Source organism: Pogoniulus pusillus, chromosome 17 (assembly GCF_015220805.1).
Source record: "Pogoniulus pusillus isolate bPogPus1 chromosome 17, bPogPus1.pri, whole genome shotgun sequence".
Taxonomy (NCBI): Eukaryota; Metazoa; Chordata; class Aves; order Piciformes; family Lybiidae; genus Pogoniulus; species Pogoniulus pusillus.
In genome coordinates, this window is record NC_087280.1 from 24175057 (window position 1) to 24193077 (window position 18021).

Genomic DNA, 18021 nt, shown 5'->3' on the forward strand with positions numbered 1-18021 from the left:
ACCAGGACAGCTTTTATCCTGGGTGCTTCACACAATTCTGCTGCTGCCTGCAAATGCTTTTTCTCCAGCAGCTTGGTGTAGGAAGCCCAGCTCTGGCTGAGCACTTTACAAAGCAGCTCCTTAAGGGTTAAGGCAAATGCTTTGACAGCAGCTGAGTTCCCATGCAGGTTTAAACAGAGCTCCTGTCTGCCTAGCCAGAGTGACAACTGGAGCCTGGGACAAGTGACTGCTTCATAAACATATGCTTTATTAGAAAAGTTACAGTAGAAATGTAAGAAACCCCAAACCCCACAGTGACTGCAAAACCTATGTACAAGGGCTGCAGAGCAGCTCCCTCTGAGGCTTCTAGGGCTGAGCAAGCCCTCAACAGAGGGTTCCAAACTGTAAACAAGTATTTAGTGTTAGGCCTGGGCAGAAGGTATCTTAGAATCACAGGGGGGTGTGGTTGGAGGAGACATGGAAGAGGCTGTAGGTCCAACCTCCCTGCAGTGAGCAGGAACACAGGCACCTTAGGCCAGGAGCAACTGAGGCGAAACAAAGCTGCCTCTTCCCAGTATGGAAGCTGCTGGGGGTGCAGGAGCAAAGGTGCCAGCACTGTGTGGAGTGGCAGCGGCCTGGGCACTGCAGGCTGCTGTCATTTCCTTTACCATGAAGTCACTGCTTCCTCTGCAGTGCCTTCAGAGAGCTGCAGCCAGGCTGGCTGGAGGCAGGGAGGCTTTCCTCGAGTTCCCGTGGGTGTCCACTGCTCCCTGGCCTGTGCCAGGTCAGCGTGGAGCGTTTCTAGAGTGGGTTTTTCCTCACGTCTATCATGGCAGGGGGGTGAGGCACGGGGGTGATGTTCAGGCTGCCTCTGCGCAGCTCTCGGCGGGGTTTGGTGCTGGGGGCAAGGCTCCGTGGGAGGAGCCCCTCGGGGGACTGCCCTGCCCTCAGCAGGGGCTCTGCATCCCGCTGCTGCCGCAAGTCCCCGGGGCTATCGCTGGGCAGGGAGGAACGGCGCCAGGTGGAGGGCAGAGGGGCATGCACCAGGTCCCTGCTCTCATCCCTGGCTCGGTGGCTCTCTTCAGGCCCAGGCTGCTCCCCAAGGCTGCATTCCTCACAGGGCCCAAGCACAGGCATGGCTCTGTCCCCAGCCCCATGAATGCTCCTCTCCACCCCTGCTGGGAAAGATCGGAGGTACAGTGAGCGGAGCAGCAGGGCCTCTGCTCTTCTCAGTGCCTGCAGAGCACTTGCTAAGGCTGGCAGTGACCTGCACCCATGCTGCTCCTGACTCCCAGCTCTCACTACCAAGGAAAAGAATTCAAACTCCCTTTCAGCTTGGTAGGATCAGCAGAGGCCCAGCCTGGGCTCCCCCTCACCTTTGGTCTGTCCAGGAGGGAGGCTCAGGTTACTCAGCCTCTGGTTTAGCTCCTGGTTTGCCCACATGTAGCGGCTCAGCTCCTTTTCCAGCACCTGAATCCTTGCCTCGTACTGCAGCTTGCTGCTGGCCAGCCCCTCCTCCATGTGCTCTGCAGGGAGAAGGAGGCCACTTCAAGCTGCAGGCCCCTGAGGGCCCAGAGCTTCCCCCTGCAGCAGTGAGGAGCTTACCCCTGCTCTGCTGCAGCAGGAGCTGCATGCTCTGCTCGTGCTCCTTCTGCTGCAGGGTGAGCTGCCTGTCCATCTCCAGCCGCTGCCGCTCCACCGCCGCCTCCAGCCAGTACACCAGCTGCTGCTGCTCCTCCAGCTGCATCTCCAGCTCTGAGAAGGCAATGTGCTGCCTGTGTTGGTCCTCTCGCAGGGTCACCACCTGGCCAGGGCCCAAGAGCAAGGAACACCTCAGCTCCTTCAGAGCCCAGCAGCTTCCCTGCAAGGCCGAGCCTGATGTGAGTTAGCTTTGAGGTAGAGCACACAGAAGTTAGGAGGAAGTTCTGCACCGTGAGGGTGGTGGAACACTGCAATGGGGTGCCCAGGGAGGTAGCTGAGGTCTATCCTTGGAGATACTCAAGGTCAGACTAGACAGGGCTCTAGGCAACCTCATCTAGTGGAGGATGTCCCTGCTCACTGCAGGGGGCTTGGACTGGATGACCTTTGGAGGTCCTTTCTAACCCAAACCACTCTATGCTTAGGAGGAAACTTGTATTTCTGGGATGCCAGAGCTACCTCATGCAGGCAGGAGCAATGTGTGCCTGCACTGCTGTGACAGAGCCACTCCAGGGATCTAGGACTAGTTGAGCCCTTGTCCTAGGTGTTCCAGCAGGTGGAGGTCACCGTGCTGTGGCTTTGTGAACTTTACAGGACTAAAGTACATCAGGAGGCAGGGAGAGAGCTTGAAGCTGAGGAAGACAAGAGTTGGGTCAGGTCCTCCAGCTCCCACCAGCGCAGAGGCCTCACCTTGTCAAAGTACTTGCAAAGCAGAGCTCGGGTCTCAGAGGAGGAGAGGTAGCTGAGCTTGGCCATGAGGTTCATCTCACACTGGGACAGCAGGCTGGCTGAGGCCCTCAGAACTCGCTGCCTGCAGGTGATGGACTCATTCTTGTACTCGATGGCCGCATCCAGTGCCTCGATGGCCTCATCCAGCTGGAACAGGATCCGTTCTTCCTGCCCAGGCAGAGCTGCAGTTAGCAGGGAGCAGAGTTTGCTGTCCCAACCTGCCCTGCCTGGCATTAGCATCTCTACAGTGCTGGCAAGAAGCTGGGATACGCAGTTTGGGGACGTGGGGGGAGCAGCTGCTAACGACCCTGCGCTCAGGTCTAGACTTCTCTCTTACTACCTCCTGCTCTTGCAAGCGGAGCAGCCCCACCCAAGAAGAGGTACCTCTGGGGACAGAAGGGTGCCCTGCCGCAGCTTGCTGTCGAGCTCCAACCTCTGTTTGAGCAGCTGGTCCTTCTCCTGGCGCAGGCTGTTGATCTCCTGGCGGATCTGCTGCTGGTCGTGGGCGCTGCCGTGGCGCAGCTGCCCGCTCTTCTCCGTCAGCTCCTTCTCCAGGTGCTCCAGGCGGCTGGACACGCGCACGATGTCGTCTGTCAGGGCCTGCAGGGTGAGATCACAGAATGGGTTAAGTTGGAAGGGGCCTCAGCTCAGCCAGTTCCAATTCCCTGCCCCTGCCATAGGCTAGAACAGGTTGCTTAAGGCTTCATCCAACCTAGTGCTGAACACCTCCAGGGAGGCTGTGGAGCACAGAATCTTCGATCACATTGGGTGATTCTGTGCTCCACAACCTCCCTGGGCAACCTGTGCCAGTGTCTTACCACCCTCACTGCAAACAACTTCTTCCTAACATCCAGTTTCAGTCTCCCCTCTGCCACTCCAAACCCATTCCTCCTGTCATTACCAGACCTTGTCAATAGCCCCTCCCCAGCCTTCCTCTAGGCCCCCTTCAGCTGCTGGATGATCTAAAGGCAAGTCAGGCCTTCAGACCCCTTTCTACTCCCTCTCTACGTCCAGTGGTCCACAGGCACACCTAAGCCAAGGGCCTTTAAAACAACTAGCTCAGAGGCACAGCAGGAGCAGGCAGATTTCTTGCCCATTTCCCAACACCACCCTCTGCCACAGCGAGGGTGGCACACAGCTCTTCCAGCCTCCTACCCCTGCCAGAAATCAGGCAAGGGGTTGAGGTGACCCCCTCTCGTCCCACCTGGCTGGAGCGCAGCCGTTTGCTCTCCAGGCCGTTCTTCTCCTGCAGCAGAGCCTCCTTTTTGGCCACAATGGCCTCCCGCTTCCGCAGCTCATCCTCCAGCTCATCCAGGGCCCGCCGCTGCTCAAGGACCTTATCCATCTCCATGTCCAGCCACTTCTTCTGCTCCTCGATTTTCTAGTGGAAGGAAGCAAAGGGCAGAGGTGTTAAGTGTGTGTGTGTATGCAGAGGGCAGCAATGCCCAGGACTGCTCAGTGGGGCTGAGATCAGAGCAAGAGGCTTGAGTGCATCTCTGCCAACCACTGTAGCCCAGACTTATAGAATCACAGAATGGGTTACGTTGGAAGGGACCTCAAGAATCATCCAGACCCAACCCCCTGCCATAGGCAGGGACACCTCCCACTAGAACAGGTCGTTTAAGGCCTCATCCAACCTGGCCTTGAATGCCTCCAGGGAGGGAGCATCCACAGCCTCCCTGAGCAACCTGTGCCAGTGTCTCACCACCCTCACTGCAAACAACTTCTTCCCAACATCTAGTTTAAACTTCCCCTGTGCCAGTTCAAACCCATTCCCCCTCATCCTGTCATTACCAGGCCTTCTCAATAGTCCCTCCCCAGCCTTCCTGTAGGTCCTCTTCAGATCCTAGAAGGACACTCCAAGGTCTCCTCCAAGCCTTCTCTTCTCCAGGCTGCGCAGCCCCAACTCTCTCAGCCTGTGCTCACAGCAGAGCTGCTGCAGCACTCTCAGCATCTTGGTGGGCTTCTCTGGACTGGCTCCATCAGCCTGCTTGTGCTAGGGGCTCCAGGTGGGGTCTGAGGAGAGCAGACCCAAGGGGCAGAATCCCCTCCCTTGCCCTACTTCTCTTGCTGCAGCCCAGCACAGGGTTGTGTCTGGGCTGCACTCACACTGCAGGCTCCTGTTGAGCTTTGCATCACCCCAGACCCCCAGGTCCTGTTCCTCAGGGCTGCTCTCAATGACTTGCTTCACCGGTTTTGGCCTTCCTCCTCGTCAAGAGGCAGAGCTGAGCTAAAATTCCAGCTACCAAGGAGTCCCTGAAGCCACATCTCCCACTGCCCTTCTGCTAACAGGCAACTCTCACAGCTTCTTTCACAGCTTGGGTTTAGGAGAGATCCTGAGGGTCAGACAAGATTTAAGTCCACTGCCGCTGGCTGCAAGCGACATTATGGCCCATGCTCCTCAAGGCAGGATGGGTTACGTCCTGCTTCGGGCCGAGCTCCTTACTTCCAGCTCTCCCCTGCCGGCCTGCAGCCTGCCGAGCAGTTCCCCTGCAGCAGGGGGGAGGTCGCTCTGCCCGCACCTGCTGCTGCTCCAGGCTGATGACGGAGCCGTTGCTGCCGCTGCGCCGCTTCCTCTGGAACGCTGCGATCTCCTCCGTTTTGATGCGCAGGACTTTCTGCTGCTGCTCCTGCTTCAGTTCCAGCTCCTGTGCGGCAAAGAGCAGCTGCGAGCAGCCGGAAGCTGTTCGCCCTGCAGCCAGGGGCCGCAGCACAGCTTCTGCTCCCCGCTAGCTCTCTGGATATTCCTTAAGCAAAACCTCCTCCCTCTCACCGTGCTCTCCAAGACAATCGCAGACCGCCAGAGCCGCCCTGGCAGTGCCCAGCAGCTGGCAGAGCCCCCCCATCGCCGCCCCCACGAGCACCGCGGCAGCACAGTCGCTGCTGCCGGCGCCTACCTTGACTCGGTGCTGCCGCTTGCTGACCTCGCTCTGCAGCCGCCGCTTCTGCTGGCTCTCCTGCCGCAGCCGGCGCTGCAGCTGGCCCTGCTGCCGCCGCATCAGCTCGATGTGCCGCTCCAGCTCCTGCACACGCCGTTCGCTCTGGGCTGACAGCGACACCAGGCGCTCCGTCGCCTGCTTCTTCTTGGACAGCACCTGTCGGGGCATAGAAGCTGCCCTTGGGCTCGGCCTCTTCCCCGTGCCCTTCGCGGAGATGCCCCCCAGCTCTGCCCCCGATCGCTCCCTGGGCGGGCAGAACTCTTGGCGCTCACCTGAGCCTTGCTCTGCGCGGCTGCCACACGCGTGCGGCACTCCTGCAGCCTGCGCTTCTCCCCGGGGTCCCAGGGCTCTTTGCTCTCCAGCTCCTGCAGCTGCTTCTGGCTGTCGCTGAGCTCTGCCCGCACCTGCTCTGCCTCCTGCTCCAGCTCGCTGATCTTACGGCAGTACTGTTTGTTCAGAGCCTGCGCGTCCTTGCCTGCAACACAGCCCCCAGCCGTCACCTCCAGGGCCCCTCCCCTCACAGCCAGAGTCCTGTCGCGGAACGGAGCTCTCCTCTTTCTGCCCACGTCCTTGTGGCTACAGAAACGAAATGTTCCCTTTCCCTTTACTGCTCCAGGGAAGGGAAAAGCTGATGGGAAGGGTCTTAGCCAGACAGAAGGGATGGAGAAACAGGGCTCTGTCGCCCACGGGAAGGACTGAACACCGGCAACACAGAGAGAGGAGAGGATGAGTGCAGAGAGCGAGATGGTGAGCAGGAGATTTCAGGGGGAACGGGTTCCTGTTCGCGCCGGGAGCTCTGCACCTGTCTTAACGAGCTCGGTGATCAGCTCCTCCTTCATGCGGATGTTGATGGCCAGCTCTCGGATCTTCTGCTGCGCCTGCACCAGCCTCCACTCCCAGTCCTTCCCTGGCAGGCGCTCCCGGGGACCCAGCAGCGGCTCTCGCCTCCTGCAGACTTCTGCAACACAGGTTCTGGGGTAAGGAAGGTCTCACCTCAGCAGCCCGGTAATGGAAGGACAGTTTGGTCTCAGCTCTGCAGCCGAGAGCTGGCACAGCATAGCTGGCACTTGCAGCTCCCACCAGGACATACAGCTCCTGCCAGACCCCTGGAGTTCAAGTTTCTGCTCAACTGCCATCTGCCATGTTGTGGGACATGAACAGCACCCAACGCAGCACCACCTGTCCAACGACCTACAGCTGCTACTTGCCTTTTGACAGCTCCAGCTGCTCCTCTTGAACCAAGTGGGCATTGCCTTCACCCAGCTCCTCGCTCAGCTTGTGACTCTCCTTCTTGCTGTAGCTTTGGATCCCATTTCTAGAAGGAAGAGCAAATCAATCAGCTGGGTCTGGGCACTGCCAGAGCTTCTCCCATTAAGGACTCTCATGATCCACAGGCTTCAGAAGATGCAGGCAGGAACAGCAGCTGTGCTCAGGAAGGATGGTAAAGAGCTCCCCAATCAGCAGGCAGCAGTCTCAGCAGAGTCACTGACCCCAAAAGCAGCATTTCCTTCTATACTCTGTGCCAGAGCTGAACAGAAGAGTGGGGACAGACAGGTCACACAACTGCCAGGCACTGCACAGCACTGGGACAGCCTCAACTCACCGGCGCTGGGACAGGGACCGCTTCTCTTCCCACTCCTCCTCCTCCTCTCCTGAGGACAGCTCTGCTGGCTTCTCCACGTCCTGGCTGAGCTCCCTTCTCAACACCACAGCTTTGATCTGTGGATTGCCGCTGGAACACTGCATGTGGTTGAGGTGCTGGCCTGTCAGGTCCTCCTCCTGGAAGGAGTGGTTGCTGTCAAGCTGCTAGGGCAGGGGATCAGAAAGAGAGGAAACATGCTGCATGAGAGCTGGTGTTAGAAAGAGCAGCTCTCAGCTGGGCATCACTAGGCACAAAACAAGCCACAAAAGGGAGTTGAGAGGGTTTTCAGAAGATCTGGTATGTTGCTAGATCCAGCTGCCTGCCCTCCTGCCTGCCTTCTGCTGCTCAGACACTGAATGCATCTGGGACCTGCCTGTAACAGTGATGTGGAAGCCTCAGCTTTGAAGCTGGGCTGCTTTTGCCAGAGTTAGGAATCTCTTTGGATGTCAACACTGGAGCACAGTCCTCTGGACTACACTTCTGACGAGGCAGGGAAAAAGGAATGCTACACCTGTGTTCAGTGGTGGGGAACAAGGAATCCCTATGGTGGGGAGCACCTAAGTGAAAAGGCAGCAGCTCCTCACAGCACAGACTTGCACCCTCACCTTCCTGCAAAGGGCTCTTCCACTCTGCTCAGCAGGAAGGAGCCCTGAGGGAACCCCACTGAAGCCAAGGGATGGGGCAGCATCCAGTGGGGCTGTATGAGGCCTCTGGCCAGCTGTCACCAGGTGAAGGTTTTGCAGTAGTTGGGGCACGCAGAGGTTTGGCATTGCCATCTCCAAGCGCACATGCAGCTCTGAGATCTTGTCCTGCTGCTCCTGCAGCTTATCGCTCTGGGAAGCAATGACAAAGATGTGGTTATGTACACTTGGATCCCAGACCTGCTGCAGAGGAACATGAAAGCTGGGCTGTGCTCTCCTGGGGAGGAAAAGTAGGAGTGGGGCAGGTCCCTACAGAGAGAGCAGAGCCCAGAAGTACCTGCAGCTTGTACTGCTCCATGGCATCCTCCAAGGCAGCCAGGAAATCCCGGTTCTCCTCCTCCAAGCGCTCCACTTGCCTCTGCAGCGTGGCCACCTGCTCGTCTCTGATGGACTCACCCCCCTTCTCGGTGTTCACCTGCCTCGCCCCAGGACACAAGAGTGGTGGCATCAGCACCCAGCTTCTCCCTTCCCTTCCCTTCCCTTCCCTTCCCTTCCCTTCCCTTCCCTTCCCTTCCCTTCCCTTCCCTTCCCTTCCCTTCCCTTCCCTTCCCTTCCCTTCCCTTCCCTTCCCTTCCCTTCCCTTCCCTTCCCTTCCCTTCCCTTCCCTTCCCTTCCCTTCCCTTCCCTTCCCTTCCCTTCCCTTCCCTTCCCTTCCCTTCCCTTCCCTTCCCGGACTCTGCAAGGGCACAGCAGCCCTGCACACCCAGCTTTTTCCCGTGAAATAGAACTCTTGGCCTCAGCTAAATCCAGCCTCTCCCTGCCTGCTCTGAGGACCACATCATTCTGTCTCCTTATAGCCTCTTGGCCAAGTAACTTCTCTCTCTTCTCTGACCCCTCCACTATGCTGTGCTGAGGCTGCTGCATTCAGTGGCCATCAGCTAAACCCCACCTCAGAGCTAAACCATTACCTCAGCTTTTGCCGGCTTCGAGCCTTGTGCCTCAGGGCTCTGCTCTTCTGCCGAGGTGCTCTCGATGCCGCTGTCCAGCCCGGCCGAGGTCAGCTCGCTCCTCTCGCTCTCCACCGCGCACAACCACTCCTTAACCCGCAGGATCTGCTCCACCGTCAGGTTACTGCCCTCCTGCAGCTCCATCAGCAGCCGGTAGGCGGCGTCGGTGCAGGTCCGGTAATGCGCGCACTCGGCCAGCAGCCGAGCCGTGGCGTCCGGCGCGCCCCGCTTGGCGGTGGCCGAGCGGTTGATGATGCGGGTCTCGGAGCGGTGCCGCTGCTCCAGCGCCTTCTGCAGGTTCTTTATCTGCAGGTGAAGCTCTTCCACGTGCTCCGTCTCCTTGCGGCAGTTCACCACAGCCTTGTTCTGGATGTTCTGAGCCCGGCTGGCGTAGTTGAGCGTGTTGAGGCTCTCGTCGAAGTCGGAGGAGGATGGGCTGACGCAGGCGATCATCACGGTCTGGGCGTTCCCCCCCAGGGAGTCTTTCAGGATCCTAGGGAAGAGCGGAGACGTTAAAATGCCTGCAATTCAAAACGATGCCAGATCCAGGAACTTTCCAACCCTTTTCAGAGGTTAAGCCCAATTGCTCTGCAGCCACTTTGAGTCGAGTGAAGCCAGCAGAATTCCTAAGCAGAGCAACAGCAGTGCTCACCCTGGCAAGTTCCCACCTGAGTAATTCCCAGCGCTGGGAACTCCCTGACTCCATGATCACTGCTAGATGCATGCTGCACAGGGACCTGCTTGCACCTGCAAAAGTCATCTGCTCGAGCTAAAGTCTAGCTACACATCATCAAATAAGCCTGCTGGAAGTCGTTTTGTTCACTGCCAGGCAGCAAGGGGCAGGATAACCCACGCTGGCAGCCCACCTGGGCTCTGGCAGTGTGACTTAAGCAAGACTTGTCCTCAGCAGCACCATGATGAGCTAGTCCATCAGGTCTATCCTGACCTCACTGCTCCTCCAGCTTCCCTGGGTGAAAATCCCCACAGAAGGTAGACCTGCTTAAACTGCCATGAGGCACAAAAGGGTGCCTGTCCCATCGAGCCATCAATTTGACAGCCTCAAATGTGACAGCAGAAGGGACAACTTGGACCTACAAGCTGCTCTTGGCATCTCTGCTACTCAACCTGGCAGGCTCAGGATGGGAAAAGCAGGGATAAGCTTCTCCCTCCTGGGACAAAAGCTTGTGGGAGAGGGTCCTGGTCCCAGCTGTACCTGGTGATTTTGGAGTCCCTGTATGGGATGTGGCTGCTCTTCCTTCGAGGGTCTCCCAAGGCACTGATGACGTTGCCTAAGGCCAGAAGGCCACTGTTGATCTGGATACTCTCCTTCAGCCTCTCCCCTGTGTTTCCTGTCTTCACAATTCTCTCTGAGCCTGCCAGGTCCACAAAGTGAAACTTGGAAACCAGGACCTGGCCTGAGGCAGGGACAGAAGGGGGGTGGTGGCTCAGGGACAGGCGTCCAGCCCCACGGCGCTGCTCCATGGTGACTGTAAAGATGGTGTGCGAGCGGCTTGACTGCCTGTTGATGTGGGTAGCTCCCGTGTGCTTGGCTGTGTTCCCCATCTCCAGCAGGCTCAGCACCTCATCCAGCCCTTCCACTTCTGATTCCTTCACCCCACAGAGCACTGCAACGGCAAACAGAGCTGTGACTGGGAGGAATGAGCTGCCCGAGGACACAGCTTCTCTGTGCTGTCACCCTGCCTGTACCATAGAATCATATAACCAGGCAGGGTTGGAAGTGACCACAAGGATCCCTTCCCTTTGCAGAGGACATCAAGTTGAGAGTATGTGATGATCTGTTAGAGGGCAGGAGGGCTCTGCAGAGGGACCTGGACAGGCTGCACAGATGGGCATGGTCCAGTGCCATGAGTTTTAACAAGCTCAAGTGCCAGGTTCTGCACTTTAGCCACAACAACCCCAAGCAGTGCTACAGGCTGGGGACAGAGTGGCTGGAAAGCAGCCAGGCAGAGAGGGACCTGGCAGTACTGGTTGGCAGCTGAAGATGAGGCAGCAGCGTGCCCAGGTGGCCAAGAGAGCAAATGGCATTCTGGCCTGGCTCAGGAGCAGTGTGGGCAGCAGGACAAGGGAGGTTATTCTGCCCCTGTGCTCAGCACTACTCAGGACACCCCTTAGGTGCTGTGTCCAGTTCTGGGCTCCCCAGTTCAAGAGAGATGTTGAGGTGCTGGAAGGTGTTGAGAGAAGGGCAGCAAGGCTGGGGAGGGGCCTGGAGCACAGCCCTGTGAGGAGAGGCTGAGGGAGCTGGGGGTGTGCAGCCTGCAGCAGAGGAGGCTCAGGGCAGAGCTCATTGCTGTCTGCAGCTGCCTGCAGGGAGGCTGTAGCCAGGTGGGGTTGGGCTCTGCTGCCAGGCAGCCAGAGACAGAACAAGGGGACACAGCCTGAAGCTGTGCCAGGGCAGGTTCAGGCTGGATGTGAGGAGGAAGTTCCTGGCAGAGAGAGTGATTGGCATTGGAATGGGCTGCCCAGGGAGGTGGTGGAGTTTCCATCTCTGGAGGTGTTTAGGAAGAGGCTGCATGAGGCACTTAGTGCCATGGGTTAGTTAATTAGAAGGGTGATAGGTTGGACTCAATGATCCTAGAGGTCTTTTCCAACCTGGTTAATTCTGTGATTCTGTGATTGGCAGTTCCAACCCCCTGCCACGGGCAGGGACACCTCACATTAGATCAGGCTGCCCACAGCCTCATCCAGCCTGGCCTGAAACACCTCCAGGGATGAGGTTTCCACCATCTCCCTGGGGAATCTCTTCCAGGCTCTCACCACCCTCATGCTGAACAACTTCTTCCTAACATCCAGGCTGAATCTCTCCATTTCCAGCTTTGCTCCATTCCCCCCAGTCCTATAATTACCTGACAGCCTAAAAAGTCCCTCCCCAGCTTTCTTGTAGCCCCCTTCAGATACTGAAAGACCATAAGAAGGTCCCCTGGGAGCCTTCTCCTCTCCAGACTGCACAGCCCCAACTCCCTCAGTCTCTGCTCATAGCAGAGCAGCTCCAGCCCGCTGCTCATCCTCATGGCCCTTCTCTGGACACCTTCCAGCACATCCCTCTTGTCCCAGGGGCTCCAGCACTGGATGCAGTACTCCAGGTGGGGTCTCAGCAGTGCAGAGCAGAGGGGCAGGATCACTTCCCTGTGGGCCCTGCTGCCCACACTGCTCTTGCTGCAGCCCAGGCTCTGGTTGCTCTCTGGTCTGCCAGAGCACACTGACAGCTCACCAGCACCCCCAAGTCCCTCTCCTCAGGGCTGCTCTCAAGTCAGTCACCATGCCACACACAGCCCTACTTTCCACAGTGAACAGGACTAAGCACAGCAACCTGCTGCAGGAGAGGCATGGAAGGAGAAGACCTGACCCTTCCCTCGGGGACAGATAGCCCCTGGCCTTCGGAGCAAGAAGGGAGCCCGTGAGTAGCACACATACCAATGTTCCCCTTGTCGTCTTCTCGGATCTGGATGTCTTTGCTGGCTGTATCCACCTGCAGCAGGTCCCGGAACTCCTCCTTGTAGACCTCCAGGTAGGACACTCGGACCGTGTAGTCGATCAGGTCGTTCTCATCAATAAGCCTGAAGGTCTCGGCCATGGCTCGTGGGATGATGCCCTGCTCGTCTTCATCGATGGAAGCTGGCACAGAGATGTATGATCACTAGGAGCAGGAAGTGCCCAGGAGGCCCATGCTGGCCGGAGACAGAGCTGCAGCCATGAGCCTGCCCAGCACGCATCAGCTGCAAAGGTGCAGCCTCACAACCCTCCCCCAGCTCAGCCCTTGCAGCCTGGATTAAACATCCTTCTGAGAGTTTCTAAGCCACAGGTCCTCTGGGCAAATCCTTTGCCACTGCCACGCTGGATTCCAGCCACACTGCTGGTTTCCAGTCCTTCCTCAAGAAGGAAAGGCACGCTAGTGTTCCAGCTGGTAGCAAACACCACGCCTGCAGCTACAGCCTGCTGGCCTTTGAAGTCTGCATGGCTCCACCACCTTTCCCAGCACCAAGAATTCGTTTGTGCTTGCAGCCTGTTTGTATCTGGCCACAGCCCTCTGATATCTGCATTTTAAACGGTTTGGCTTTTGCCCCCAACAGCCATGTGGAAGGGCAATCCTCAGATCTGGTTCACTGACAGCCCAACACTGGGAAAGCGAAAGCAGAGGCAGATAGAAAGTGTGGAAACAGTTTGGCCTTTACAAAGTTAGCTAAAGCTGACTGAAACACTCACAGTGCATCCTCTGGGAGGTGCAGTAACACTAAACCAGCAGCCACAGGAGAGAAGCTTTCCTCTTTCTCATAGCCCTCACATAAACAAACAGGATTAACCCTCGCAAACCTCCCTCTCCCTGTGGCTTATTTCAGGACAAAGGTGTAAAGATTCAAGCCCTAGGAAGATCACCACCAGCAGCTCCAGAACGGCCACGGCCCTCCTGCTTCTTCTCCAGCGTTACGGCAGAAAACCTTCACGCTGGGATCTCCAAGGAGGAATCGCCCGTGGGGGAATGGTTAAGGCAGCATGGGTGGAGAGGTGAGCAGGATGAGGTGGCTGGGTTGGTGGGGCTCGGCTGAGCGGGCTGGCAGGGTCAAGAGGGAGGGCAAAGTGAAAGAGCCGTTTGGGATGGTGATGCTGGGAGCGATGGAGGTGTTGGTGGGTTTGGGCGGAGAAAACGCAGCTGATGAGAGAGATGGGGATGGCTGCACGGGCGAGGCTGGTGAGCTGCGAGGGTGGCACTGGTCGCTTGTCTTGGGACGGAGGGAGGTGGCGGTTGGTGAGGAGAAGGGGAGGGCAGCGGCGATGCTGGCGAGAAGGCAACGCTGCCGGGATGCCGCGGGCCCGGTGCTGCGGTCCCGCCGCGACTCACCGACGCTGGCCTCGCCGATGGTGTAGGTCTTGCCGGAGCCGGTCTGCCCGTAGGCGAAGACGGTGGCGTTGAAGCCGCGGAAGAAGGCGCGCAGCAGCGGCTGGACGCAGGCCCGGTAGACGGCCGCCTGCCCCGCCGCCTCGGGCAGCACGGCCGCGAAGCGGAAGCGGCGGCGGCCCAGCGCCACCTCGCCGGTGGCGGCGTCGCTCCGCAGGCAGGACCGGTGCCCCCGCAGCGCCTCCCGGGGCAACAGCGGCCGTACGCGCACCGCCACCCGCACCGCCGCCCCCTCCGCCGCCATGGCCCCGCCGCCGCGGGCAGCGGGATGCGCCCGGCCCGTTCGCCCCGGCGCGCCGCGATGGCGTCAGGCGGCTCCGCCCGCCGCCGAGAACGGGGAGCGCCTGGCGCCGCCCCGGGTGAGGAGTGAGGGGCACGGGGCCCGAGCGTTCGGCCCGCGGGAGAGCCGCCGGAGTGGCACTGTGGAGGGACACGAGTGGGCTGCGGGGAAGAGAGCTCCCGAGACGCTCCGTCGCTCGTGAGATGCTTCATCGCTGAGCCAAGGTGATCCTCTGCTCACCGGAGCAGCGCTGCACCGCCTGGAGACAAGGCTGCACCGCGGGCAGGGGCTGCATCGCCTCTCACACTGCCGCTTGTGACAGTGCTATAGCACTTGTGAGACAATCCCTTGTGTGTCCATCCCTTGTGAGGTGCTCCAACACCCATTAGACAGTGCTCCATCCCTTGTGAGGTGCTCCAACACCCATTAGACAGTGCTCCATCCCTTGTGAGGTGCTCCAAAACCCATTAGACAGTGCTCCATCCCTTGTGAGGTGCTCCAAAACCCACTAGGCAGTGGTCCATCCCTTGTGAGGTGCTCCAACACCCATTAGACAGTGCTCCATCCCTTGTGAGGTGCTCCAAAACCCACTAGGCAGTGGTCCATCCCTTGTGAGGTGCTCCAACACCCATTAGACAGTGCTCCATCCCTTGTGAGGTGCTCCAACACCCATTAGACAGTGCTCCATCCCTTGTGAGGTGCTGCAGCACTGACCACTCCTGGCAGGGATTCCTACGATCACCCCGGGACGGCACAAGGGGCTGCACGGCCCTGCCAAGGGCCAACGTGCTTGGGGCGGAGGCGTGGGCAGCCTCCTGGGATGCCGTTTGCGAGCAGCTGGTGCAGACAGCTGGTGCTTCCCGGCCGCCTGCCGCGCCGGGGGCTGGCAGGGCCGGCTGCAGGCGCTGACGTCTGCTCGGGATGATGATCTGAGCGCTAGCAAAGTTTCTCATCTGGCCACCCGCAGCGCCGGCCGCACCGCCCCTGCGGCTGCGGGGAGGGGAATGTGCCTCACGGGTCCCCTGGGTGCGGTGGGACGCGCTGGCTGCTCGGGTGCAGGGACCAGAGCTGCACACGCAGCTGGGCCTGCCGGCGAGCGCGGCACTGCTCGGCATGGGGCTCCGGCTGCCGCTGCGCAGGAGTGCCAGCTTCACCCCCGACCACCCTGCCCTCATGGAGGTGCCTGCCCCCACCACCCTGAAGATGGAAGCCAATGTCCTGGTTATGGGAGCAGACAACGTGGGGAAGTCAGGTAAGAACCGACCATCAGGTGAGAACCGAGCCCCGGGAGCAGGGGGTGCCCAGGCAGGGAGCTCCGTTTCTCCCCCCACCCTCAAAAAAAGGCTGCAGACTGCAGCAGCACTCGGAGCACAAGCTGCAGAGAGCAGCGCTGTGGGCAGGCCGGTGGGACGGGTCTGAGCTCTCGGCTGCTGGCCGTGATTCGGGGCGAGGAAGCTGAGCATAACCTTGCGGGCAGCGGGCGAGCGACGGGCAGAGCTGTTTGCTGCCGAGCTGCAGCTCGGTGATGCTGCGGTTCATGCCCTGCCTCTGCTGTGCTCACAGACCTGCTGGCGGCTGGGACACAGAGGTCGTTCTGCTGGCGAGGATTCGCCGGGGATGGTGCCTGACTGTGCTCTGGTTTGCAACAGGAGAATCTTTGGGGTTTAAGGCTGCTCTGATGGTTCTTTTCCTTCCCTCTGCAGCTCTGACGGTGCGTTTCCTGACTCGGCGCTTTATCGGGGAGTATGGAGACATGGGTGAGTGCCAGGCCAAGGCCAGGCCACTTCCCACGAGGATCTGGGGTCAGGGGGACAGCCTGCTTCTGCTCACGGGGTTTTGTTGCTTCCCAACCACTCCTCACCCTTCTCCAGAGGCTTTGTCTGCTCGCAGGGTGCTCAGTGGTTGTATTTGTAAAGTGACTCATCTCCTTATGCCAGAACTGAATCTCTGGGTGCAGAATGTCCTGGGTGGCAGCTGGTGGCACTGGTGTACCTGGATTGAAGGCTGGCATGGAGGCAGGCTGGGGCAGTCACAGCTTTGAGGGTTATCATACTCCCTGTGCTTGTAGCTGTGTGTAAAAAGCCCCTGGATCTTGACTTGTGGAGCACAACCTGCTAGGGTGGATGTTGCAGACTTGCCCCCAGGAGACTTGAGCTGAGGGAGCTATCTCTTGGGTTCACGAAGATGATGATGTTTTAATCTTTTCTGGCAGAATTCATCTACAGCCACAACTTGACTGTGGATGGCCGAGAGATTCTCTTCCACATCTGGGATGTCCCCAATTCTCAGGTGAGAGGGCTGCACTCCTGGCACCTGTTTTCATCCCAAGGACAAGAAAAGCTCTACTGAAAGTTACCTCTGGGGAACCACAGGCTGGCGGCAAAGCTCTTTCATCAAGTATCAAAGCTCTCTTGTCAGATAACTTCCTGCCTGCAGAGCACAGGGCAGCAGCATTGCTGGCAGGGTAATGATGGTCACTGCAGCCCATGGTCCTCCAGCTGAGGACATCAGAGCTGAAGCAGTAATACTGCCAGCTCCAACTGAGCACAGGACTGTTGGCAAAGTGGAATTGCTATGCTGAGGTCCCCATGGTGCTATTGCCTACAGCAACAGTGCTTGGCAGCTGGATGATAAGGTGAGGACAGTGATGCTGAAGGTCCAGCCATGCCCCCTTGCTGAGACCTGCCAGGTGCTTCTCAGTCTTCCTCATTACTTCTTTTTCTCCATGCCCCTTTGCTACTTGCTAGCTGTCCCTGTCCCTGGGCTCAGGATTGCTGCCTGCAGGCAGGTGCAGAGGGAGGGAGCCAGACAGAAAACCTTTCCTTTTCTCTTCCCAGGAGCATGCAGAGGAGGGCTCCTCGGAGGAGAAGAGAATCCAATGGGCAGACAGCTTCATCTTGGTCTACAGCATCTGTGACCGTGCCAGCTTCAACATCCTGCCCCTCAAAATCCAGTTCATCAAGGCAGCCAAGGAGGGGCAGAACCAGGAGAAGGTGCCCATCGTCATTGTGGGCAACAAACGGGACCTGCACCACCGACGGGTGGTGTCCAGCGAGGAGGGGAGACTCCTGGCTCTCTCTTTAGACTGTGGTTTCTATGAGGTCTCTGCAGCTGAGGCCTATCACGGGGCCCTCATGGTCTTCCATGGACTGGCCGAGCGCATCCCTGACACCAAGCTGGCACTGAAAAAGGGTACAGGGATCCGTGGCATCGTCAAGACCATGTCAGCTGTGTTTGCCCGTAAGCGAACGGACTCCCTCTGAGCTGTGCCGTGGGTGTTGCTTCTGTCTGTGCTGTCCAGCTGGACCGAGCCTCCTCCCCAGCTGCCCGTGGAGATGGTGTGTGTGTTTGCACGAGTACGGTGGGTACCCTGCTGACCTCCTGATGCCCGTGTCTGGGTGCCCTGCCACGCACAGCCTGGGCAGCTGAGGGCTATAGTGCCTTCCTCTTGGCTCCGTGACGGGACAGAATCTCTGCTCTTTGCCGTACCAGCTTTTAGGTGCCTCCTGCTTTCTTCTTCCGTGCTCCAACACTGGAAACCATCAGGTGATTTTGCCAGAGCTCCAGCCAGCATCCTCCTCAGCTGCTTGGTCGGGAGCTGCCCAGGCACCTGGAGAGCAGGGGGGACATGCCTCTTCTGCACGGCCGCCCAGCCATCCCAGAGCCCGCGGCACCAGCCGACCCTGGAGGATCTCAGTGAGGGCTGCGCCTCCCGTCCCACCCGCCTTGCTCTGAGTCCTGTATCCCACAGCCTTTCAGCAACTGCAGCCCTTTCCCTTGTGCGCGGTCGCTGCGGGCTGTGCCTGGGAAGCAGCGGCGTGTGGCTGGTTCCCAGGCAGGATCGCACCGTGCGCCTCCCCAGGCTGCTCTGGCCGTACAGCTGCCTGTCCCCGGGGAGGAGAGGAAGCGGAGGAAGGGGGCTCCGGGCTCGACTCGACCCCTCTGCTGCTGGGAGGATTTTCTCTGCCTCTTCCCAAACTCTTCCCCTGATGTGCCTGGGAAAGCAATTTGTTGGGAGAGGGTTTGTGCCTGCGGTATGGACGCTGATTTCGCTGCTGTGCTCTGGAAACGCAGTAAATCGTTTCTGGCAGGAGGCCCCCAGCTCCTCGAAGCTCTGCAGTTGTACTTGGGGCATGGGAACAGACACGTACCATGCTGGGCATGAGCACCCACTGTTGCCCCTGGCAGTGACTC

General features: G+C 59.0%; 2 protein-coding genes across 5 annotated transcripts; one reads left to right on the forward strand and one right to left on the reverse strand.

The window, feature by feature from the left end:
- Nucleotides 1-227: 227 nt before the first annotated feature.
- KIF7 (kinesin family member 7) lies at nucleotides 228-13817 on the reverse strand. 4 transcript variants are annotated; one of them, XM_064158115.1, is made up of 18 exons: nucleotides 13491-13811; nucleotides 12068-12268; nucleotides 9849-10260; nucleotides 8597-9128; nucleotides 7966-8103; nucleotides 7593-7820; nucleotides 6949-7151; nucleotides 6554-6660; nucleotides 6148-6303; nucleotides 5618-5820; nucleotides 5304-5501; nucleotides 4929-5054; nucleotides 3611-3787; nucleotides 2791-3006; nucleotides 2368-2574; nucleotides 1585-1783; nucleotides 1356-1505; nucleotides 228-1157 (listed from the first exon to the last, which is right to left on the reverse strand). In XM_064158115.1, exons 1-18 carry the CDS (start codon nucleotides 13789-13791, stop codon nucleotides 781-783), a joined length of 4131 nt encoding a protein of 1376 aa, XP_064014185.1. In that variant the 5' UTR covers nucleotides 13792-13811; the 3' UTR covers nucleotides 228-780. The 4 variants fall into 4 exon arrangements, with proteins under 4 accessions (XP_064014185.1, XP_064014187.1, XP_064014186.1 ...); XM_064158117.1 differs by having other exon boundaries at nucleotides 6949-7148; nucleotides 13491-13810; XM_064158116.1 differs by having other exon boundaries at nucleotides 228-1154; nucleotides 13491-13810.
- A 1005-nt stretch (nucleotides 13818-14822) lies between these two features.
- LOC135183188 (ras-related and estrogen-regulated growth inhibitor-like protein) lies at nucleotides 14823-17921 on the forward strand. The gene is made up of 4 exons (XM_064158120.1): nucleotides 14823-15079; nucleotides 15531-15584; nucleotides 16040-16116; nucleotides 16665-17921. Exons 1-4 carry the CDS (start codon nucleotides 14941-14943, stop codon nucleotides 17088-17090), a joined length of 696 nt encoding a protein of 231 aa, XP_064014190.1. The 5' UTR covers nucleotides 14823-14940; the 3' UTR covers nucleotides 17091-17921.
- Nucleotides 17922-18021: the final 100 nt, after the last annotated feature.